Source organism: Magallana gigas, chromosome 8, assembly GCF_963853765.1.
Source record: "Magallana gigas chromosome 8, xbMagGiga1.1, whole genome shotgun sequence".
NCBI lineage: Eukaryota > Metazoa > Mollusca > Bivalvia > Ostreida > Ostreidae > Magallana > Magallana gigas.
The window spans coordinates 31,833,799-31,859,088 of NC_088860.1; the positions used below are offsets into that span (position 1 = coordinate 31,833,799).

The window sequence follows — 25,290 nt, forward strand, 5'->3', positions numbered from 1 at the left end:
GCGTAATCAACATTGTTAAAAGTTTTACGGAAAAATCATTAAATTGCAATCATTAAGTACAAGTAAGTCTGTGAAAAAAGCGAGACCTATCATTATTGGGGGGGAAACAAAATTAAGAGAAAATGCTGCTCCATAGAAAATAACTAGAAAACCCTGAGCTAAATAAAATGTGAAGTAGAATATCATTGTACAGAAAAAAAAAAGGCCAGATTTGACTCTAGACCATTTCCATTCTTAGTACATTTGCACCTTGACTGCGCAGAGATTTGAAAAAAAAAATCATTGCTATTGTAATATGAGGTTAACAGTTGTGTAACAGCATTTAAAAACAAACAATTGTTTCAATCAATGACAAAATAATGGTCAACTAAAATACTGAAAATGACACACACAAAAAAATTAACATTGTAATAATAATTTTTTTTCTTCTTTTGATTACTATGATTTAACATTTTGCCATCCAGTTTATATCTTCGTCAGAATTATAAACACATACATGTATCGTACAATAAAACGCTTCAATATCACCATCATGTCTAACACAGTACGATGAATATATATATATATACACACACATAACTTTACACATGAATTAAACAGAGAAACATAAACCTTCAAGCAAATCAGAGTTGTCTTATGACTTTTTTTTTTCCTTTTCTTCTAAACATGCAGTCTACATGATCGTCGACAGAAACATGCAGGGAAAGAGAGTGGAACTCGGACTTGCCGCTTTTTGCCGATTTGACTCTCCACTCTAGCACTTGGATGTTACTCTGGGCTGCCGTCTAGACAGCCCGGGATTAATTCATGTGTCTTTGGCCTCGGATGATATATCACTGGAGTAAATCACAATATACACAGGTCTGTTCATATGACAGCATAGTCAGACATAGCGTGTACTGTCCTCTATATACTCTTTGTGCTCAGTCTATTGTGGTCACTACAAATCGTATTTTCTTTTTTTCCTCTCTGACATCTTTGAAAATAACAAATGGTTTTGAGGAGTCTGTTTGAAGAAACATATGGCACTGGACCACTCTGATGGTCTCTCCAAGATAACAAAACTTCTGTACAAGAATTTCATCACAATGCATGTCTCAGGAATGAACAGCTAACTCAATAACTGAAAAAGACCTCTAAATCAGTCTCTTCTGGCTATTATTATACTGAAAAAAAAAATCTTTTGAAAATTCTTTTTTTGTTGTTGACGTGAATTTTTCCCTTCCTGATTTGTAAATACATAATGCGAGTATGCATATTATAGAGATACACAACCTATACAATGAAAATGTGTTTTTTCTTGTACATCTTAAACACATAAATGTTTTGATGAATTGGTTCAACCCATGACATTCTGAAGAGTCTTGATGAAAATGAGCACAACAGATAAGCACCACCACGAGGGAGATGAAGAAACTCCTGCATTCTCGCGATCATTTGTTCTTTGTGGCGGCTTTGTGGTGAATCGTCCCCTGTCACCACCGATGTTGTACTTTGGATCATTTTTGGGATCCCTCAAGTGGGGGTTGTTCTGATTGTTTTCATCATTAATGTCTCTGCCACTGCCCTCGACATCGACGGAAGGTGGCTTGGAGGTCGGCCATTGTTCGTGGGTTGGTCTGTGAGGTTTGTTGAAGTCTTCGTCATCACCGTCCGAACCGTCCCCACTTTTCTCCATGAATCCGCTGCCTTCCATTCCGGAGCCTTCGATGGCGTGGGAACCACTGCCACTGCCATAAAAGTCATCACCACTACCGCCAACCATGCCCTTTCCATAGATGTCTGGGATTTCTACAAAATTAAAAAATAATTTAGGGCAAGATTTTCATAATGAAGAGTAACTTTTTTCCTCAATATTCTTGCTTTGCATAATTTTTACCATTGCCTGCCCTTGATATTGAATTGGTAAAGATATGCATACAAATGAAAAAGAATGCAATCTTGCAACCCCCCCCCCCCAAAAAAAAAAAATGGTTATTGCATGTTTGAAATTTCCAAATTTTTTAAAAACATCCAAATTTATTTTTCATATAGATTGCATCTTACCGTTCTCTACAAGTGCACAGAGTGCATTGGAAAGGCATGTTCAAACAAGAAACTTGTTCAATTATCAAATTGACAATGCAGCACTTGTCTGGAACCCAGACTCAATAAACAATCATTACCAGACAGTGACACACAATGGGTTTGTAATCTTTTATTGTGAACAGGTGAATTACCTTGTGTACACAAAGGTCAATGTAATGCGCGTACCCAAATTCAAATCAGGCCCAATCAGACTTCTCGTATTTCCCAAAAACGTGTTTCGCAACAAAAACTTCAAACAGATTTTTTCTTGTACAACTAACAAGTTCAGTAAAGATTTTTTGGGGTAATTTTTACAATACCACAATCTGAGGTTGAAAGCATTAATAAACAACAACAATATAGAACTAGCTGAACACATTACTCATCATGTTAATCGTTAAGTAGGAATTACCAGACCTCCAGTTAGGCAAGATAAAAAATTCAGAATCTGCATAGCTTTTTCAAAAAAATAAAAAGAACAGGGGAGGAAAGACAGAGTCTGTGATGTAATAATAGTTTGCTGCAATTTAATCAATTTTCAGGTGTAAAATATCGACCCGACAGGGGCCCTGAATAATTCATGAAGTAACACAGCAGGGGTACTACCCAGTTGACAGAAATAAAGTATACAGAGAATGTAGCGAAGTATCGACTGTCCATCCATCCATCCATCAATCAAAAAGCTTCAGGAATCAGAAGCCAGAGTAAGAATCGGAGAGACGATATCTGTGGAATGGTTAAGAGAAATCGGCCCCCATCATCCTTCATCTAGTCACTACAAAAACATATCTCTTTTATCTTCACAGAATCTCACGGAGAAAAAGGGGGGATTTAAATAGGGTTTTCATAGAAGTCAATCAACTTTAGAATGTATAGGTATACACTAATACATCTAGCCGATTGTCAGTTTTTTTCTTTGTGTCTGTGAAAACCCCCCATTAAAGAAAGAACCTCTTCTTGTGGAAGTAATAGAATCACTCGCAGCAAGTGAAAATATAATGAGTCTCTTTCCAAGTTTGTGATTGCAACGAAAAAAGAAGAAAACTCCAAGGATTGTGGATGTCAAAGTTGGTAACAATACGTAAGAAAACCAACACATAAGCCAGGAAAATTAAAATGTCAATTGTTTGGAAAAGCTCCATCTCTCTTTCTCACTGGGAAGAAAAATTTACCCAATTAAATCTAATTTGTCAAACAGTGTCACAGACAAGAGATTATGTAGAGTAATAAGCCCAGGGAAATTATGTGTGGGGTCTGATACAAGCAATTATTGGGGAATTACAGCTGCCATGACCAGACAAATTTTGTCCTTCAGGAAATGGAAGCGTTCTTTATGAAATATGCCAACTGCATTCACTGGCGCCAGGGATGCCATATGTCTTCAAATGCAGCAATAGCGATTCATCTCATTTCCACCCAATGACATTTTTTTATTTCTTTGCTTCTGGATTCCGACATGCCAAGAGCCAACAATTATATTTGTACATGAATCCGACCCAGAATGATCGAGAGGTAACCGGACATTATACCTCGTGTATAACTACCCTCCAAGTCCAAAATTTGTTCCTGTACAACACTGATCGTTGTCAGACTGAGACAGAAGCAAACACTCAACTCGGCCATATTTAAACATCCCACACAGGAAAAGTAGCGTACCTGTTTTGACCCAGGTGACCTCTTCCCCTTTGAATGCATTGTTGAGTTTGCCGGTGATGATCTTCAGTTGTATTTTCTGCTGTTCAATGATGTAGTTGGCTTCGTTGACGTTGACCTCCACTTCGGGGTTGTTGATTTGATGCATGTAGCCATCTTGTTGGACAAGAGTCTCGTACCTGCAATTACGAACACAGATTGCACTCCATGACTACCTAGATCTACTCACACAAAAACCCCTGACATTTGTGGAAATTTTTTTTACAACCATACAAACATTTTTGCATATATTTACCTTCACTTTTTAAAAAATTCACACTTTAATCTAACACTATGTGTTAATTTCTATATAAAATTGCCCAATAAAACTGCATTTTTTTAAGAGGAGTTGATTACTGGATATGCCAGTTTGATATTTCACAGCCATCAAAGAACACTAAATATGATGCGGCTTGAAGTGTATTACAATTAGAATGGATGACATAGAAACTCTTCTATTGTTAAACACTCATTCGCCCTACTGTCTATATGCTAATTATTGGTGAATAAACAGAGATATTTGCATTTCTAATTCATCAAAGTGAAAAACTGAACCCCAAAACAAGTGTATTTTATGTATGTGTGGTCTGTGTGCAGTGAAAGATTGGATTTCAACAAACTGTGTCACCTTAGTCTTGTTTTAACATGAGTGACATTGCCTCTTGCATAGAACTCTGGTTTAACTTTCACCAATAAAGAAATTACTCTTGACTATTTAAACAGTGAATTAAGGAACTTCACATGAATGAAAATTAAAGTCCAATTCATTTCCATTCAGAAGTAACTGTCATTCAATTTCAGACATTTCCATTCTCGAGTTCTTATCTCTGATAAACCTTGGAACCAATACATGTTTTTTTTTTTATTAATTCAGTGTAAAGAACTGCTTGGTACAGCAGGAACTTCTCTTCAATTAGCTCTCTCTCCAGTTCATTCAAATTTTAAATCTATTTTTGCTTCAAAACTCTGACATACTTCTGTTGCCAATACTGGGCTGTAACTATTAGTGACACATTTTTTTTTCTTTTTATAAATATAGATTAGGTCACCTATATTTTAAGCGGAATAAAAAAAAAATCCGACTACAAACCTAGCTCTGTCTTTGCCATTCCAGCAGTCGGAATCATTCCCTGGCTGTGCAGCTATTTGATCATTGTTGCAGACGGTATAGGGTAGCTGGACCCAGAAGTCCTTGGCAACGCGTACCTTCTCCTTGATGTCCTTCACCAACCTGTCTAAACTGGTCCCCGCAGCTGTGGTGGGGCGGACCGATTTGTCAGAGTTGGCCGTTCCCTCGTACCTGCCCAGGGAGAACTCGTCGTAGGTGTCACCAACAGAACCACCAACTTCTTTTAGTTTCTTTTCCACCTCCAGAAGAGAGGTGGGGAAGTTGGCATCAGGGGCTGCATCCCCTTGGGGTTCCTTAGGGGCGGAGCGCTTGTGTTTGATATTTTGGGGATTTGGTCTTCCGCAACCGTTGTGAACCTAAAGAGAAGAGGAAAAACAAAAAATAATTTTAGATAACCCAGAAATTACATTACGAAGGAAGTTATCGAGCTGATCTGGTTTAACAGCAAACTTTCTGATTTAAAACATTTGTATGCCTGCTAATTACATCACCATACTCATAAACAGAGGAATTATTGAGATAAATATACAAGGGCCTCTGTTCTCTCCGGAAATAACTGCAGCAAAATTAAACACTCTCAAGTTTCAATTAAAACAGTGAAGATTGATTTGCTAAATTGAAAAATTATGCCAAGCCACTTTCCTCTTTGTTAACAGTTTTACAAAAATCTCACAATGGCGGTCATTGAACGTTTTTTAACACAATGGTTGTCAGGATTCCATCAAAAGAAGATATCTCCTAGTGTGACATTAAAGCGATAATAGACCAAAATATTAACTTTCCAAAAAAAAAAGAAAAAAAAAAGACTATCAGTTATTTGAGATGGGAACAAAAATCCTGCAAAGATAGCAATACAAATGTCATTATCATGTCAGTAAATATAGGCCTAGTAATTAACCCACATACCATTGTTCTCTGCAATTACACACAAATGTATTCCAATTTACATGAAATTCAAGATATGGAGCAGGTGTAGCCCATGAAGAAATAAAGAATGTACACTGTCTATGTAACTTATCATCTACTGGTGAAGATATTTCAAAAAAGAGAAAGTGAAAAAATGCTTAGCTACAGGGCTTCAGTTGTTTGAAGATTTATTAAACTTTTTTTTTATTTCGCATGATTTATATGATATAACTAAGTATGCTTTCATTTAATATTTCAGTCTGAGAATTTTTTCATCTTAATTGTGACATCACCTCATAAACATATGTAAAATCTTTAAACAACACGTTTTTTTTTAAAGAATAGGTATGTCATCTTTTAAAAATTGTCCTTATTTTAATAGGACAAAATAGATATTGCGGAATGTGCAAAATACATATCTACACCTGGTTTATATTAATCATAAATGAAAAATGGTTGCTGCGAGTCCAACCCTTGTGGGTTAAGTGAAAAATATGACTTCAATATTTATCATTCTTCTGCCCTGAGAATGTTTGACTTTGGTACATTCTGACGACCTTTTTTTTTTTTGTCGCTTCACATTCCTTTTCCCATGACAAAAATGTATTTTTCGTCACAAAATTCAATGAATTTCTTCAAGGAGCTCTTAAATCATGTGCTTTGACCATATGTAAATGAGATAAAATCTTTGTAAGAGTATTGAACTTTTTACCTCATGCAAACATTCCATTAGAGTAATCTCCCTTACTTCTGAATGCGCAGGCCAAACAAAAGTAAATATTGGCTTTTAACACAAGAGGTTACTTCATTCCAGTGCCAAAAGGAGCCCTGCAAGTTCTTGTTTGAACAAGGCAGGTTTTTTTCATTCCTATTTATCTGTTCTATGACCCTTTAACTGATTTTTTGAAGGGTCATGATACTTTTATGTAAGAATTAACTTGATTCTAGAGCAAAAATGGGCACCTAGATAGAGGGTGGTTTTGGTTTCCTATTTACCTGTTCTTTCACCCTCAGGCTGTTTTCTTGGAGGGTCATGATGGCATCAGATATTTTGACATCGATTGGATCCACCACCGATTCTATGTTGAATGGCCCTTCCAGTCGGCTTGCCAACTGCTTCATGGCCTCTGTAAATACAATTTGGGATCAAAATAAATAATCGAGAACTCTGACAGATAACTGCACCATATCTCTTTAATATATAAGCACTGAAGTTTCACAATGAACATAACTTTAAATGCAAGACTCCTTACAACTGGAGTGCCATTAATTTTAAGGACTTCTTCAATATAGAGTCTATTGATTTCACAATTCCTCCCTCTGCAGGCTAGGAGATCAGAGTTTAGGCCATAAAAACTCGTAACAAAATAATAACCACCCAGTATATGGAAATTAGTCGCTGAAATTTTACACCCTATTCCCTATAACAGACCATCATTCAATATTCTTTTCAAATCTCCGTCTAAAAAAATGCCTTTGAAGTGAAAGCATGGATAGAGTCTGTTGAAAAGGGGGAGATTTCATCAGCGGAGGTTGTGTGTATAGGACACAGGAGTCCTACTGAGACCAATAAGAGGGATGATACATCACAGATTAAGACAGTTCCGCACTCCATTGAAAACACCAAGTCCTCTCTACCTGTCCCCTATTCTACCCATAGCGAAGTTCTGAAATTTCGCACCATATTGGTAATTAATACCACCCTAAAAGCCATACAAAAAACTTGGATCTCAAATACAACCATTACAGAATATACCTTCAAATAATAAATAATGATTATAATAATGATTCTGATAAACACAAAAAAACTCTGAAGGTTACAAATACTGCTCAGAATAAATTAGGGCAGTCCCCCCCCCCCCCCCCCCCCCCTTTCTCCCTGAAATGTAAACTGGGCAACAAATCATATATATAATCGTAAGCAGACGTTTATCATACAAGGTGAGGTCTGATAAAAGTCGGAAATACAGGAATAATTTTGTCAAGTTACAGTCAGCTTTTGATGGGGAGAAGACAAAAGGAACAGTCGCCCCGATGTATAGCTATGTGTCCCCTGACAACAGACAAGCTGCTTGATCCAGACCATGACAAGTATGCAAATGAACCCCTGAGCATCTTCCATCACTGCCTTTCGTAATTGTATAGATTCATTAAAACACTCAGACTCTCCGAGTGAGTGACTCACTGTTAGAAAATGCATGCAAACAAAAGAGTTCAGTAATTCAAAAAGTTACTTTTCTGCCAAACAAACTGCCTGCAACTGCCTGACTCTCATGTTGAGAAAGGCTAATTAAGAATGTTTGCGTTTCAAATTGTGGTTCGGTTGTAAAAATGATTTAAATCCATTTTCAGCCCGTAAACATGAACGTTGAAGGGTCTGCTATTTAACTTTTTAATCCCTTCTCTTGTCAGAAATCTCGCCTATCTAGTCATGTCTGACTACCCCTACATAATCACCGTTTCAATTTTCCCCCCCATTATAAATTGTACTAAGATTACCCCTTGTTATACACCATAGACGAAGAAGAAAACGTTGTACTCAAAAGAATTCCGCAACGCACATGCCCGAAACACTCCAAACCAAACAACAACCACCTTTTAAGATGGGCAAGTGCTTTCAACGCCAGTATCTCAATAAAATATACATCTTACTTTACATGTTTTTTCAGGCTTATTTTTCAGTTTGAAAAAGTAATCTAGCTTTCTGTTATCTCAAATAAATTGGATATCAAAGGGAAAAGGTAATAGCTCCACTTAGTTGGTTTCTTCATTTCATGAGAAAAAAAATTACAAACTGGATAAAATGATGTGATTTATAATTCACAAACAAAGGGATACATGTAGAGCCAGGCCTATACAACTGCTGGCTATTCGTTTTTATAAAGGATCGCTGGGCCTCATGATTTCATTTTGACTTTATGAGGAAATAGAGATGTAAAAACACTCAGTGATTGGGAGTGAGAGTGTTTTCCTTCCCCCTAAGGACACCGATAGTCAGGTGACTTCTTGTCCAATATAGTCGTGTATATTGGTGTCCAATATACGTGGGAGACTTAATAGAGTGACAACGCAGGGCATGAAGCTATCATGGGGGCTGGCAGGTGATGCCTTTGATTATTCTGACAATTTTGTTATATTGACTGGTGGGTCCATGGCTTGTGTAATATCTGGTAACTCCTCATTTCCTTTCCTTTATTGCCAAACAATCTGAACTGTGAGTCAGATAACAGCGTACCCCCCACTGTTCCTAGAGCCGTCTGCTGAGATTTTTTAATCTCCAGAGTTTTTTATATAGTCTATATTGGTCAACCCTTGATCATTAAAAAGCTATGAGAGTACATGCAATACACATCTTTTCTACATAATGAGGTTCTATTATTTTTGACATTTCTGGAATGTAATAACCCTTAGAAGCATCGTCTCCACCCTACCATCAAATAGGTTTTGTAAAAAATTTTGTCGATTTTGTAAAAGTTTCACCGAAAACCTCCCCAAAAACTCTAACCCCCAAAAACACCACCCCATAACCATACACTCAACAGAGCACGAGAAAAAACATTGCAAGACAATTTAAAACATATCCTAATGCCTTTGTTAGTTACGTCAGTGACACAGAACCCCTTTCAAAAACAAAACTGCTACTATCCCAGCAAATCTACATAAAAAATAAATACATTCACTTCAGCTCTGTTGAAAATCGGTTTGTTTTTTTTTGGTCTTGTGCAATCAGCAGCAGATGTAAGTAAAAAGTTTCAGCACAAGTTCTAGTCAAACAGCTGGAAGTCAGCCGCAGACGGACCCCAAATGCAGGCAAGTGCATTCTGGGAAGAAATTCTACACTGTGACCTTAGATGAGGTTGGCTAAATGACCGAGGACAAAGTCAAAAAAAGAAACCTTGAATACCTTTGAGCCATACAAGTGCAAAGGCAATACACAATATGTGGACATAAAGAAAAAAATTGTGGAGATATTATCGCAGTTTAAAAATGGCCATTGAATGAAATTGCTAGCACGACACTTTCTTGACATTTGTGAGATGATTTGTAAACAATTATTGTTTGTCTGGCACCGGTCTGTATTCAGAACAGTGGATATCAACCTCTCTCAAGCCTTTCCATCTTTGGTCCAGTATAAAAGTTCAAATCCCAAAATACAGCAAGCAGCCCATATTTTAGACAGAGTCCAAAAAAAGAGATGTACTATTCCAACAAAACCACTGCATGCTGCAGTCAGCATAAGCTATGCTGTACCCTCTAAACTGCAATATATCACATATGATACATTTATGACACCATGGAGCAACAGACATATATATACAAGAAAGCGTGGGGATGAAAGCTAGGCAAAGATAAGTTTTTTATCAAATAAACACAAAAGTCTTCACTACAGCATCTGGGCCAATCTTTGCTATCATGCTCTTAATAGGAGCAGCACTTGTATCATTAGGCCAACCCAATCCACTCTGCTGATTTCATGTTATCTCTGCTACTAAGTTTTATGCCTGCCATTTCTGTTTTGATAACATTCTCACACACGTAACTACATTTTTGTTTTCCTCTTAAGTTCCTCATAATGGAATTTTATCCCAACACCTTCTCATAGGCAATTTTTGAAATCGGAAAGCTTTGTAGATAAATCTTCAAATTCTGTATGAATTTCCCTTAGCACTAATGTAACTGATTGAAACACCCAGATATGATAGGAAAATGAACCAGGGACATCAAAATCTAATTTCCTTGTCCTATTCCCTGTAACTAGATCACAGGAGAACTCATTTTCCCTATTGCAATGAATGTCAGACACCCCCCTTCCCTACTTCCCCCCATTTAATCAGATTAATTGTGAATTTTAAGTGTATGATTTTATTTTTCCTCAATTTTATTAAAGTGAAAATCGACAGTTCCCCCCTTCCCCCATTATTGACACAAATGTCATTTGTTTGACTAAATTTTTCACCTGAATATTCTAGTCCCAGGTAGAAAGTTTAATCCGGGCTAAAAACATCCTGTATAAATTGAAATGTACGGTCATACATGTGTACCGGCTCTTATCAGGGGAAATATTTAAACAATTCAGCCTGTCATCTAACAACGCAACACTTGAACAATGTGATACCTGTCCTTAATCGTGTCGCAATAAAACAGAGAGAGAAACTACTCAAAAAAACAAAATGACCAAATTAAACCCAAGTCCCTAAAAAAACATAAAATTCCTGGCTACCAGACAAGAAAAAAAAACAACAAACTACTTCAGTCCAGAATAATAAAAATTAACACTATTGCAGAATAAACGGGACATGCGATTCGATTATGTGACCACTCATACAAAGCCTTTTCCCTCCTTCTTTACAAAAGATCAATTTTGCTTTGGCATTGATTAAACTTTATTGCAGGTCTTTTATTTTATCATCTCTCAACCATTTCCTGTTCAATATTGAACAGTTGAAAATTTGCGTTCCCTGAAAAATTGACAAATTATTATCTAAATTGCCTCTTGAAGTCTGTCAGCCAGGAATCTCCCCCCTTTCTTTCGGTGTACATGTATAGTCCTTATTGAGAAAATTAACCCCACTTTGTTTGATCTTTATGCTTGCAATCACTGTCATTTATAATCCTCCATTGGACAGCTCCTGGCTGTATTGTTGATTTCTGGGTCTGGCTGGGTATTGTCGCATGTGTGCTAATGTAATGACTCACAGAAACCCAGAGACTGAGAGAAAGAGAGGTGTTCCCTGGCCTGAAAACCAGGCATAAAATTCTGACAGTTCTTAAAATCGAAGACACAACACCATTTTTGTTTCGTGAATCACTTTCGTGGATCAATAAGAGACCACACAGTCTTTGGTTAATCCTAAAACCATACAGCACCGCCTCCAAAATATGTTCATTCTGTGTGCAAAAAAGATCTGTTCTACTCAATTTCAGAGAATGGACTGCAGCAAAGGGTGGAGAGGTGAACATTCCTTTCACCTTTTCTAGTTACTGGTATACTTGACAATTTTAAAATAAAAATTTTACAGGAGCTTTTATTTAAGTCTTTGAGTAAAGAAACTAAATCAGATATATTCTCATCTCTAATTTTTACACGCGTATGAATTTCTTTGAAATATATCAGCACTAGCTTATAGTTCATGTTAGTTTGAAAAGTATGAAGTACAGAAAAAACATGAATGACTCTCAGTTTCTTTCACAATGAACTCAACAACTTATGACTGGGAAATACTCTGTCATTCTTTTTTCCACTTAAATCATAGTCACTTACAAAAATTCAATGAACATGTTGTGTTTTCCGTGGTTTAGTGGGTTTAAGTGTAATGACACCCCCTCATCCTGGTTTCGGTTCAACCGAGTTTTGTTTATAAATACTCGAGTGTCTACAGTCATAGCTAACCAATAGTGACTCACCAAAACCAATCTAATTTCTGCTCCTGGTCAAACATAAAGGGTTTGATTTCGTACATTGATTGCAGTGATAACTCATAAGAGCTATTCGCTAGTTCTGTTATTGCGGTTAACTTCGAAGTTTTTCTTTTTCCAGATTATTTAATAAGTCTTGTTTATAAAAAACCCACTTTTTTCTTAAAAAAAGTTTACAGGAATTTGAAATATATACTTTTAATAAGAAATGTTAAATTAGTATCAGTATTCAAAGTAACAAAACCACACCTTTTCGAGGTTTCAATTTCTTCCTACTTACTGGGGAAATCTGATCCCTAAATAATTTCCTCAATAGCCCGAATTGTTTAGTATAAATAACACCAGTAAGTATACATCATGCGTTTGTACTAAGAGTCCCACTTGAGAGTAAAGAGATACTTAAGTGGTGTGCACTTTTCTAGCCCTTGATACTTTATTATACTACACAAAATACTATCTTTCTGAAAGCTATTCTTTTAACTCTTTCCTTGTGGAAAATGTTGTGATTTTAAAACAACTAAGGCCTTTTGTCTTCTGAATTTGCTTGTATCCGTACCAAATACTTTGGAAGCCAGACATGGAAAAGTCATTTAATAGACATCCTCCATATATCTAACCCTGATTCTCCATTTCCTATTAACGACTGAACCATTTTATCAGAACCAATGGATTGGCCTCCTCTGGATGACATATAAAGGCATAAGTGCTATAGATTTTCTGCTCAATTAAGACAAGAGGTCTTGCAAGTAACCTTGCCTTCACCTGAGCAGAATCATTAGAAACTACGCGCTCTCTACATCTCCCGATGAATTAGACCTTTTCCTACCGTGGACTGACAACGGGAGGTTCTGAAGCAATGACCTCTAGATAGCTGGGAGGCAGCTGTTTCACAGCTGTAAAAAATATCTCCGAATACACACACATACACACACAGAGAAACACCATTTCTTCTAAAAAAACCCTTCCCAGTTGACTTTAGCCATTAAAATGTCAACACTTATAACCATTTCCAATTTCCACACACAACAAACTCTCAAGTGAAATATTTATCAAAAGCCCCTAACATCTTGTGGGAAAAAAAAGATACCCTTATCGCCATTCTGGGTCGTAACTGTTTTATTCACTTATCTGATAGCGATCTCGTCATCTCTGGCTATTTTCTCCATTGACACGTAGAGTTTGACTTACCAATGTACTCGTTCCAGGGCTCGTTGAGTTCCGAGTGGTAGGCCAGACAGCCCTTCATGGTGTTGAGGCAGTAGTTATTGCAGGGCTTGGTCTGGGTCAGCCCTCTACAGTGGGGACAGTACATCATCTTCATCAGGGCCTTGTTACAAGCCTCCGTGGGGGGAATCTAAGAATAGAAATTAATGGTCAACTGTTAATTGGCTTTGAAATATTTCTTCATTTCTCTGTTAATTATAAGAATTAACCTTTTAAACTTCCTATAGTGTTCAATAAAAACAAAATTACAGCAAATTAACACTTCTAATGAATCATGCTTAGAGAAAAAGTCAATTCAATTTTCTTTCCCCTTTATTCTTAAAAGTGTTAAAATATACACAGGACATAATGAATGTCTCTGCAATAAGAAGATTGCTATTTATACTGTACATGTACTATGCTGCTTGAATTCAATATGAAATATGTACATTTTAGGAAGTATGTTATTATGCTGTTACATGTATGTTGAACTCGGTATAAAACAAGCTCTACATTTAGACAGTTTTGTCATTTTCTGATACACACGACTGACGTACGGCATATGTTTGTGAGACAGAACAACTGGAAGTATTTTCAAGTCTTTCGTTCTGACATCCGTAGCAAAAATATGGAAACATGTGCGATGAATTAGTTTTTCATCTGCCCTTAAACCTCTCTGTAACAAGGAGAGAGAGAAAATAGGCCTGGATTGCCTTTATCTTATTTATAGACATCTGAGGTTGGAAACAGTGGACAGTCATGGTAATGACAAGATCATTGGACTACTGAACAGCCAAGTTGACAGAGATTAAGTAGCTCTGTAGTCAAATCCCTGTATGTCTGCTCATATAAAAGATTGCCATGTAACATTATAGAAGCTCACCCCCCCCCCCCCCCCCCCCCCCCTTTAGCCAACCAACTCCGCTATACAAAGTGTGATAGCTTCGTTTACACCTGAGATTTACCTGTGTTGTTTAGCTGATGATTGTGTACCTGAAGCAATCAGCCCGGGCTAGACAGGGGTCCTGGACACAACTATGTGTGATGTGCAGAAACTTTAGCACCTTAATTTCACAGTGCGATTAGACACATACAAATTTGGACTGCCCTCCCTAACAGCGTAACCCGAGATTCTGAACAGAAGTCTATACAATGACAAACAGGCCACAGACAATTATACTACAGGTATTACTGCATTCCTGTTTTTTACCTGCGGCACAGGAAACAGAGGTTAAATAAGGTTGTGCATTTTTTGGGGTATCTAACAATGTAACTGTTGCAGAGGCCATGTGCAGGGAAACTGTTTCCATTTTCCACAGAGATATATAGAAATGTGAGGTGGAAACACGTGCTCTATGGAAGCAGGTTTCACCTGCGACTGACAAGACACCTGAAAATACCTGAGAAGAATTGGAGGGTTCTTTCGCATAGTTGACTTCATAGAGACGACGACTCTCTGTGATTTTACTAAAAGATTAGATGAAATCACCCTCGGCCAAACAAAATACCTTTTTCTTGATATCATTCCAAAGTCAGAGCCAGGTAAGAAAGAGAAAAACAAAGGTCCTTAAAAGATAAGGGCAAACACCAGAGCCCCCTCACATATGCCTGATAAGTTCGTTCATCTTTCCCAGCATTGGAGAAGGGGGGGATAGATTCCTATCTGACAGTGTATCTTGACAGAAATTGTCGATACAATGTTGCTTAGCATTGCTCATTACGAAATCTGGTCAATCTTGGGCTTGATTAACATGGATGAGAGGAGAAACTGTTGATCCCTCCACTGCAGCACAGTGGCAGCGAACAGAGCTCACTGACAGTGTATATACACATCTAAATCTTGACCAGTTTGGCCCGGTGCCATCCAGATAGATCAGCTGATGACATATTGCTGCAACAAAGCAATTCTCGAACAAAATGCAGAAACTTCATAGCTCCTCATCCTAATTGAAAAACAATAAATTTTCTTTGGAAGCTCAAAGGTTTAATGCCAATGCAGCCCCACAAGTACAGAAGGCGAAACTCCTGTGTTGTAGCTGCTGTGAATCGTTTGATCTTAGCCAGTCGATAAAATCCAGTGTTCTTTTTACGGTTTACAAATGCAGAAGTTTTGCAGTTGGATAAGAATGCAAAATAATTCTTCCTTTTTTTTTTTGGCCATTTGTTGCACAAATGAGAATCTAATGGATTTGAACTTTTCCTGATATTGTTCGTGTCCTTCGAAATAAACAGATAATTATCGAAATGTGATTGTTTACTCGAAACACCGAGAATTTACCCTAGCAAATGATGAAAGAACAATTGCAGCTGCAACTCTTAATTATATGTAATGCAGCTGTTCAAAGGAACTGAAGATATTTGATTTAAACAAAACATGTAACGTCATACTAACCTTTAAAACTTCAACGATTACGTCCCGTCCAATAGCAAGGCCTTGCACAAAAGTGCGGGCTGCGACAAAAGATCTCTTGACTTGCGTTGAAAGTTTTCCGGGAGTATCTCCGAACGGCTTCAAGTTCTCCATCTGACTGGTCACACATTCCAAGTAGTGATCCGAAAATTTGTGCGGAACAGAAAGCAACTCGAACATTTTGCTGAACAATTTTTTGAAGAACCCGTCCAATGCATCCGTCAAGCTTATGTCCTTGCCTTTGTAATAGCTCCGCAAGTCTTCAAATAAACTCGTAAATACTTGTGAATTCTGCTGGTATAATAATCCATATGTCTTCACAAACATAGTATGCAAGTCTCTTTTTGATTTGTCTAATAAAGCTGTGAAGAATTCTGAAAAAAAATTAAAGAAAAATATATGTTAATGTTGATAATTGCTACCGTAATTAGATAGATAATTATGATCTAATTATTGTCTATTCACATCATTGTCAAAGAATTTTTAAATATTTCCTGTTAAAACCATTATTTTTTATCAAGTTTTATCACTTATTATCATAAAGATTTTCATTTTTATCATTTGCAAAGAAAAAAATTCTTCTTATTTTTTTCAAAAGGAGACAGAAAAGAAACATGTTCTGCATATTTAAATCTTTATTAAGATGACTTGATTTTCGGGGAAATGACAGAAAATGCCAGGTTATTTTCCCTTTTCCTTCGAATTGTCACTTACTGTTATCAAAATGTTCAACTTTTGATATAAAACATAAAACCTTATCAAATTCGTGTCCCTTAAATGACATCTTAAGGAACCAGATTTAACTTTGACTTTCTTTAAAATATAACAGCTGTAGTAACTCATGCAAAAACATTTCAATTGCATAATAACGAACTTTTCCCTGCGATTTAAAAAAAACTCCCTTAGCTTAACCATATTATCTGTGAATCATTAATGTGTTTATAAGTTGGTTCAAAACTCTACTTCTGAGGGTTGATATGACTTTAATAATTTGATATTTATGTAATTTCAAAATGCGTGCTCTTGTTATTGCTGGCAGCAACACAAAACAATCAAAGCATTCATATGTAATCTAGTCAATTTCTTACAAAAAAAAAAAAAAAAACGCTTCCATCTTCCACAAATAAAAGGGTTCTTGCGAAACAGATTAAAATTCATGATTAGAATTTTTTTCTTTTTTAACTTGTGCAAAAAGAGCATTAAAATAGTTATAATACTACAACTATAAATGTTACCCCCCCCCCCTTCCACCTGAACAGTTGACTTTATTCTGGAGTGTATGCTGCATGATTTAGAAAGCGCAGTAAATAAATCACTTCAGATAACATACCCTTAATGCTAGCTCTCGAGACTTTCTACAAAACAGTAAATACGATTTCTGTTCCATCGAGTTTGACAATCATTAAACAAAATAATATCCCACGAATAAGTTATATAATTTCAGGGCAAAGATGGAAGACGAAGGGTCTGACTATCTGCTCCGAGCTCAAGATTTAAAGGCAATATTTACAGCTAAATACAAGTTCTCTATTTTCGACCATTAAATCTTGTCCCTCTCATTGTGGCAGAGTTCATAAATTGAACTTAATAGCCGGTTCTATTGGAGTCAATGGTGATTTGCCAAGCTGGAATACAAAATGGCCAGACCTTAGCCCCGTTATGTATTTCCTGAAGTGCTTCTGGTTTAGACACACTATAATTACGAAAGAGGGCCAACTAGAAGGTGTTTTATTCTCTTTCAATCCCCCAAACCCCCAGCCTGATCTGACCCCAGACATTCTTTTTAATAAAAGAAAATTTTTGTCGAAACAAATGGTCTGTCAATACAAGTACATTAAACTATTTTAATTGATCAGCTAGCTGGCAAAAAATGGTTAAATAATGAGACTAGTTCTTCTTTTTTCCCCCCTTTCACATAGGAAAATAAATAAAAAACAAGTTCCCTGTGAGCTTTGTTAGTCCTTCCACGTATGTTATGCAAACAGGCCATCAATAGTTGATTTACTAATATGAGGTTTAAACAAATTTGTTCATCCGATTACAAAAGCCACTGTTCGGGGCTATAGATGACCTGCCAAAATATAACTGGCAATAACTTCCCCGACTTAAGCCCCAAGGATACAGGGTTTAATAATCGGGAATATATCTTGACTTTCCTCACATCTCCCTGGCATAATTAGATCAAATTCATTAGAGACCAGTTAGAAGGGCCTAGATAGCGATCAAGTGTGATAGTGCTTGGGGCTAAGGGGTCTCCCTTTGACAGTAAGCAGAGACACAAAAGAATACAGTTGACAGTCTCAAAAATTCCTCACCTACCATACTTATAATAGGTGCCAACAAAGAATATTAGCACACCCCTAGGATGACAGACAAAAAAGCTAGAAAAACTGGATTTCTCTTGAACTTATCATAGTAGTATCTACCCCAATTACACAGTCTGAATTGGTCATTAGTCCTGACTATGAATTTAATGACTGGAAATCAAGCTGATGTTTATCACGAGAATTATAATGGGTTTATTATTTCATTTTACATACATGGTTTGCTTTGGAATGAACTTTTTGAGGTGAATGTTTCGCGCGGGGGTCATAGGTATGGCCATTGTGAATCCCCTACCGCCTTGTTTTGGCGGCAGGCACAGCACTGTAAATGGTAGCGATAAATCTGTTCAAAATGGCTCAATTTATCTACCAAATGTCACAACCCTTATCAAAAAAAGGTTTGGGAATGAAAAACCGTTTGTGACAAATGATTGAATTATACTTAATTAACTTGTTAGAGGGCAATTCCATTACAAAGAGCAATTTCTTTCAAATTACAAAGTACAAAGTTGTTACAGCTCTTGGTTCGGATCATACCTGCCTTTGTAGATGGCAAGTACGACATGATTCGTTTGTAAAATCACACCTTTTATGGCTTAAATGCGGCAACACCCTTCCCACAATACACTGATACAGGAAGCGCAAAACACTTGCCTTAATAGCAGAAATCAATTTTTTCTCATGAATTCAATGAAACGTGGTGAAGTAGAAAATGATTTCTGTTACATTTATCGGGGAGTGGATAATTTATAATGGATGATGCTCCACTGACTTTTTCCTTGAATTTTATTTGATATAATTTCACGAATGCATTAAACAAATAGCTTTTTGTCTGGTATCTTAATAAATGGACATATTTATCAATTTAGGAAATAACGAATTTTATCCTAGGCCAAATAGAGGCCAGTAGACCCTGTCATAAACAGTGACCATCTGTCACAAGCAACCTATTAATAGTCTGACGGTTCTGGCCTCCAACTATCAAAAGTTTATCATTAATTTATGATCTGTAGCTGACATTTTCTTCCCTCTCAGGAATATATCTCCTTCAAAATCAACCAAACAATAACTTTCATCATATAACTTAAGCTAGATGTATAAATGTATGTGAACCTGACCAAGTTAAATCTTGTACTTTCAGTAAATTTAAATTTTCACTTTAAAATCTTACTATAATAATCTCTCTCTTTCTCTCTCTCTCTCTCTCTCCTCTCCTCTCTCTCTCTCTCTCCTCTCCTCTCTCTCTCTCTCTCCCTCTCTCTCTCAAAACACACCCTTTTAATTCTTCCTAACCTAACCTAACAATCTTGAAATATTTGAATCATGATCAAACTCTACATTTTTTTTTTAATAAATGAAAGAAAGTAAAAAATAGAAACACTTGGGCACATATGGAGCAGACTTTCATCCCTGTGCAGATGGTGGTGCAATTGAATTTGAATTGCCGATGCTCTGGCAGCAGTTAAGATTTTTTTTGCCAGACTTGGAGTGTAACTACCTAATGTTAGTACACACACAAGCACTGGTGAAATGTAAGGAAGGGATAAATCAAATGGGGCACGTGTAAGTGGAAGGGGGGGGGGGGCGGTCTTCAACAGAGATGTTACCAATCCTGCTCAATTCAAGTGTTTTATTTCCAATGTTTTTTGGGTGTTTTTCTGTAGCTTCCACAATGTTCTACTGTTGCTTCATTCCAAATCTATCGAATGTTCTGTTTCAGTCTCTAAATTATCTCATTCATCTCGACTTGACTTGACCTGCATATACTTACCATCAAATTTTCTTGTTCTTGTTACAAATGTACTTTTGGCATATCTAAAAGCTTCTCCTACGATTCTCGTATATTCCCTGGCACTCAAGTCTTTCAACTTGGATTCCATATCTCTGGTACAACATGTTGATCCGTGCGGACAAACTTCTAAATGGTCCCCTACAATATAACAATAAAATATAAATACATGTTAACAATGCAAAGTGTTCTATGTTTTGCATTCTTGTACAGAAAACCACTTCATTCAGAGTTTGGTTAAATGCAGTTCTTAACACTTAAAGAATGCAAATCTTTGTTTCTTTTTTAAAAACATATGATGCATATTTTAGTGCACTTTTTTTTTTATCAGAAAAGACATATTTCTGCACCATCTGCAGGCAAATTACTTCGGTGCGCCCAGTCTTAACTAATCCAAGCACCGAAATAAAGTGAGGAAATACCTTGCACTAACAATATATCTTTCACAGCTTTCTAATTAAAGCGAGTTAACATGCTTGGTTTATCTTGCCTCTCATTACACGGAGGGCCCGACATTTTCCAGAAGCTCTGCTCCACGGCATCTGAGGCTTCTCCTTTCTACATGGTGTAACAGGGCCCTCCGTCTATCAGAATAACATGGTATGCCAAAACATGGATGGAATTCAATGCCTTCAGATCTACGATAACCTGTATTTTATGCAACCTTGCTGATTTTACCTCTCCCCTCCTTCTTCCTTCCCTCCCCCCTTTTTCTACTAGTATGGTGGTACATACAATCAAACCTCGTTGTCTAGAACTAGATGTGACTGGTTCAAAACTTTGAAATATCAAGAGTTAATTACTTAAAGTATAGTGGTTGGGACTTGCAAATCACTTCAACATAACCATTGGAACATATATCGGTGTTCAAGACACCGAAGTTCAATTGTACCATGTTTGAATGCATGGATTTTCAAGGTCTTTTCACAGTGAATGCATGCACAGATGCATATCAAATGATTTGAAGTTTATATATTTTATATTTAAGTAGCAACATAGCATCTCATCCACAGTTGTTGATTTACTGTGTTATTAAACAGGTATTCGGAAACCATACGATAAATCAACTATAACTGGGAAAAAACAACATCATGCATCCTTTAACATTGAGGGTAGTTTAATATATATTTCCTCAAAGCTTACTAGCATTATCAATCTTCACTCTTTAACCTTCCAGTGCCTTCAACGTAAAATCATTCATTGTATGAAGGTAATTTCATATTCCTATTGAAACTTCATTGCAGAACCGATAGGATTATGCAAATAAGGTGAGAATTCAATTTGAAGTTTTCAAACCAATACTTGTAAGCCAGACTTATTTTTTATACATGATATATATACATTATTTGTTACCCATTGACTGCAAAAATCTAATCCATAATTCATGAAATCTTGTGTGTTTTGTGAAAACAGAAAATCAAGATAGAATAAAAGATTACACATCAGGTATATCCAATGATTAAAAAAAAAAAAAAATTGAGATTTTGAAAAGGAATTTTTTTTTTTCCTGAATTCAAAAGGTGAATAAAATTTGTCAATGAATGAAACCTTTTATTGCGGGGATTGGTGAATCTGATCTTTCATATTTACATATATTATACATCTAAATCTACTGTGGCCCTCAAGTAAGCCCAATTTCAAAAGAAACCATCAGTAGTATTAAGTCTTCTGTGACACACCGTAAGATTGAATTTGAACGAGGGGGACGAGATTAATGGGACAATGCAAGCCGTGTCTGGCACTTTTTGTTAACTCTGCAATGCATATCAAATATCGTTTTACAATAAATGACCTAAGAGTAAATAATGTATCATTATGCAAATTGACCATTTCAGAAGTTGCCAAAATGATTAAATCGCAAGCATCTGAGAAATGCAACATTTAAACTAAAAATATTTTAAGCACATCATGCATTTCACATTTTTTTTTCCTTGAATGGGTTCAACCTCTTAGGCAGGAAGGGATTAATTAACCTTATCTTTCCAACAAATGTTTAATAAGCCTGACATGAGGTCATGCGGTTTTAGCAGCAGCCCCCATGAAAACGTAGCCACAAACTCATTTGCCATTCATAAGAGGTCCACAAAAGAAATATCTGGACGAAAAATACAAAGGCACAGATTAGCAATCATTCAAATAGGAGAAAAGCCCAACAAGCATCATCAAAATGCCATAAATACCAAGCCAGATCAACTTAACTTCACATCAAGGAGTCCAAATCTTCAAATTTAACCTCAAGACCTTAGTGGTCATCCAAAGATGATTTCACCATGTACTAAACATTAGGTACTTCAAAATTTACCAGTACAAAAAACAAACCTCAGAAAGATGATTTCACCATCTAATGGTACTTAATTAGTCAAAACTTTAACAAAGACAAAATAAAACTCATTTTATAAATCCAGATTCCTCTCGTCAACCATTTTTTGATATTTTTTTGTTACTGTGATCACCATGGCTAAATTCTGTGTGGTAAAACCATATCATGTCAACCAGCAATTCAAGACGTGGTTTTTCTAGATTTCAATCTCGACCGCTTAAAGTCCCCTTTTCTGGTACACTACCTAACAAAGGCTCATAATGGTCCTCATGATTTTGTACACTTAAATACTCTTGATTATTTTCGAGAGGGACTCAATTATTTTCCAATTTTGTAACAAAGGGTAGGCATGGTTGGAGGACTATTGCCAAATCAAACGGTGACTTTCTCTCTAAATCCGCATAATAAATGGTGGATTAGTGGTCCCTTTTGACCATATCAAACAAAATGGTGGTATATTATGTAAATATCACTGTTAATATATCAGAGGGTTTTTTTTTTCTTCTACTGGTAATCCAAATATTCACACTACACACCATTTTGAATTTAATACTCAAAATAGACAACGATCTAAACAATTACTGCATTTAAACCCGTGGGCATTCACCCCATCCAAGAAAAAAGACAGAAAGATAGAAATCAGTTTATCTAAATTACCATTCAACCATATGCTCCGATTTATCAGGTCTTTCTGTGTGCACCCGTTAAACTTTTGTCTCTAACAAATCATACATGTACGTTGCTGACTGCATTAAGAAGATGAGTAAGCAGCCATACCTTTGGTTAATTGAGACAATACAAAATACCCTGGCAAAGGGCACGTGCGATTGTCTTTAGCCGTCACTCAAAAGTCAGGCAATAGCAGAACTAGATACAACAACAAAGCACAAGATAGTCCTCTTTGCGACATCCTTCTATAGGACTTTGTATACAGAGGGTCTGATTTCTTGGCCCGCCAATCCTTGATTATGAAACCTCTTGTACCACCATGCACGTTGCAGTCCTTAACATAACCAGGTGTATATACAAACCCAAAGCCAGTTGTGAAAGAGAGACCAAATGAAGCAAAGTCTCAAAAATCAGATTATTTTGTAACTCAGATGGGTTATTCCTTCTTCTTTCTCCCCAAGTTTTTAACTACTGTGTAATTTTCAAATGAATGCCTAGATGTGCTCTTAAGATTTTTCTTTTCGCAATGGAATGACTTGCATGTAGTAGTAGCATGGGCATCTGTGAGATAGTGCTTGAGATGACCCTACTGTATAATTCATTGCAAAGGGGAGATAACTTGTCACTTTTGGCCATGTAAAATGTCTGCTGACAAGAAACATTATTCACACGGGTTATTGCTGTACACTCATATGTATCACTCCCACATTTATTCCATGTATATATCCCATTATTATCACAATAAAAATCTGTTTATTAACCATGACAGACCATGATAAACCTCTTAAGTCCCCTTGGGAAATTTAACTAGATGTACTGAAGAGATTGATTTTTATTATAACCCATCTGTGTGATAGGGATGATTTGAATACACATTTACTATCTCCCCGATTTGATAAGTAGTTCAATATCGAAGGATTTTTCTGGCAAACTAGAATGCCCGTGTACATCTATAAATTATATCAGCGAGGTGCATACATCGTAAACATTAAGCATGTGGATCAAGCTGAAGAATCCGTAGGAAAATATTAAACCTAATAAAAATCGGGATAAAAATGCTTCTGATAACCTAGGCGTGTTAGGGTTAAGAGCTACGATAAACCCCCTCCTGATGATTGTCCTAAAATCCTAATGGTCCAACCTGTAATCTTTTTTAGACTGAGCTCTAAGCCTTCAATGGAGAGAGGGCAAACTCTATCCTCTTGCTTATAGTCATTGCATGACTGGACCACATGTACTCTAGTTATAAATACATCCACACAACAAAAACTTGCCAAGTCATTGGGGTACATACAGACATCTAATCCAGGTTATCCTCCGAAAGATCTGGTCAGATTTTTTTTTTCATGTTTATATTGTCTAGTCCTAATGCAGGTCTCTTTAATTAAAGAGTACACAAAGACGAGATGCTTGTCTTTCGTTACTTCGATTGTGTATCCCTTTCCCAAGTGTATCAGCATGTTCAGACTTATTTTTTTGAGCAATTTATCTGAGCTACACCGCTGTTGCCTAAAGGGAATTAGAGAGAAAGAAAGCTAAAGAGAGAGATAACGAATTTAAAAAATTTAATTCCCGTAATAAACACTGCTGCTGAAATTGCATTCCGCTGACTTATAAATTTCATTTTCTAAATATTTGCCTAGTAAATCCAACATTTGTTTATATCAGAAAGTGTGCAGAATATGTTGATATACTGAAATCTGATATATAGACGTGTTGATAAATGAATTTATGTTGTAAATAGACAGCAATGTTTCTTTGGAAAAGATGGCATATCAAGCCTGATAGTGCCGTCTTCAAATTTACAGACTGCTAAGAAATACACAAGCCAGCATTATATAAATTGTACACAGAGACTGCCTCTTCCCATTCATCATGCGCCTTCTCATTCATCAATTTGTCCTCTTCTTTATTCCATTTTTTTTTACCAAGAAGTACTTTACTATTTTGCATGACACTTTTACTACTTAGCCCTGTGACAATTATTCTACTTAGGATGAAGTACAACTCTTAAAAATGACATCCTTGTGTGGGTATTAACTGTATGAGAGTAAGATTTTTTCACAAAATGTTTCCTAAACAAAACAAACAATGATGTATATATTACAATTTCAAGTAAGGGTACTGGTTTTTTTTTTAATGTTTCCCTAAAAAACAGAATATTTTCCTGGTACATGGAGTGACACTTCACCCCCATCAAATGGTCTTGTGACAGCAAGCGAGCCTACACATGATGTAACTACTGGCAACCAATGACCTTAAGTGACCTAGACAGAAGAACTATGTAGCAGCTCAGCCATCATAAACTAACCACATGTAGGAGGCTATAAGCTTACATAGCAGGTTTATGGAGACCTGTGATGA

General features: G+C 36.4%; 1 protein-coding gene across 1 annotated transcript in view; it reads right to left on the reverse strand.

Moving 5' to 3' along the window:
* Positions 1-823: 823 nt before the first annotated feature.
* LOC105339346 (glypican-6) overlaps positions 824-25,290 on the reverse strand; it is a 28,853-nt gene continuing 4,386 nt past the window's right edge. Inside the window, exons 2-8 of the mRNA XM_034473890.2 lie at positions 19,920-20,078; positions 15,807-16,198; positions 13,400-13,565; positions 6,791-6,921; positions 4,850-5,244; positions 3,724-3,899; positions 824-1,791 (exon numbers count right to left, since the gene is read on the reverse strand). Of these exons, the coding sequence (XP_034329781.2) occupies positions 1,340-1,791; positions 3,724-3,899; positions 4,850-5,244; positions 6,791-6,921; positions 13,400-13,565; positions 15,807-16,198; positions 19,920-20,078 (1,871 nt within the window). The 3' untranslated portion in view covers positions 824-1,339. The remainder of the gene's footprint in view (positions 1,792-3,723; positions 3,900-4,849; positions 5,245-6,790; positions 6,922-13,399; positions 13,566-15,806; positions 16,199-19,919; positions 20,079-25,290) is intronic.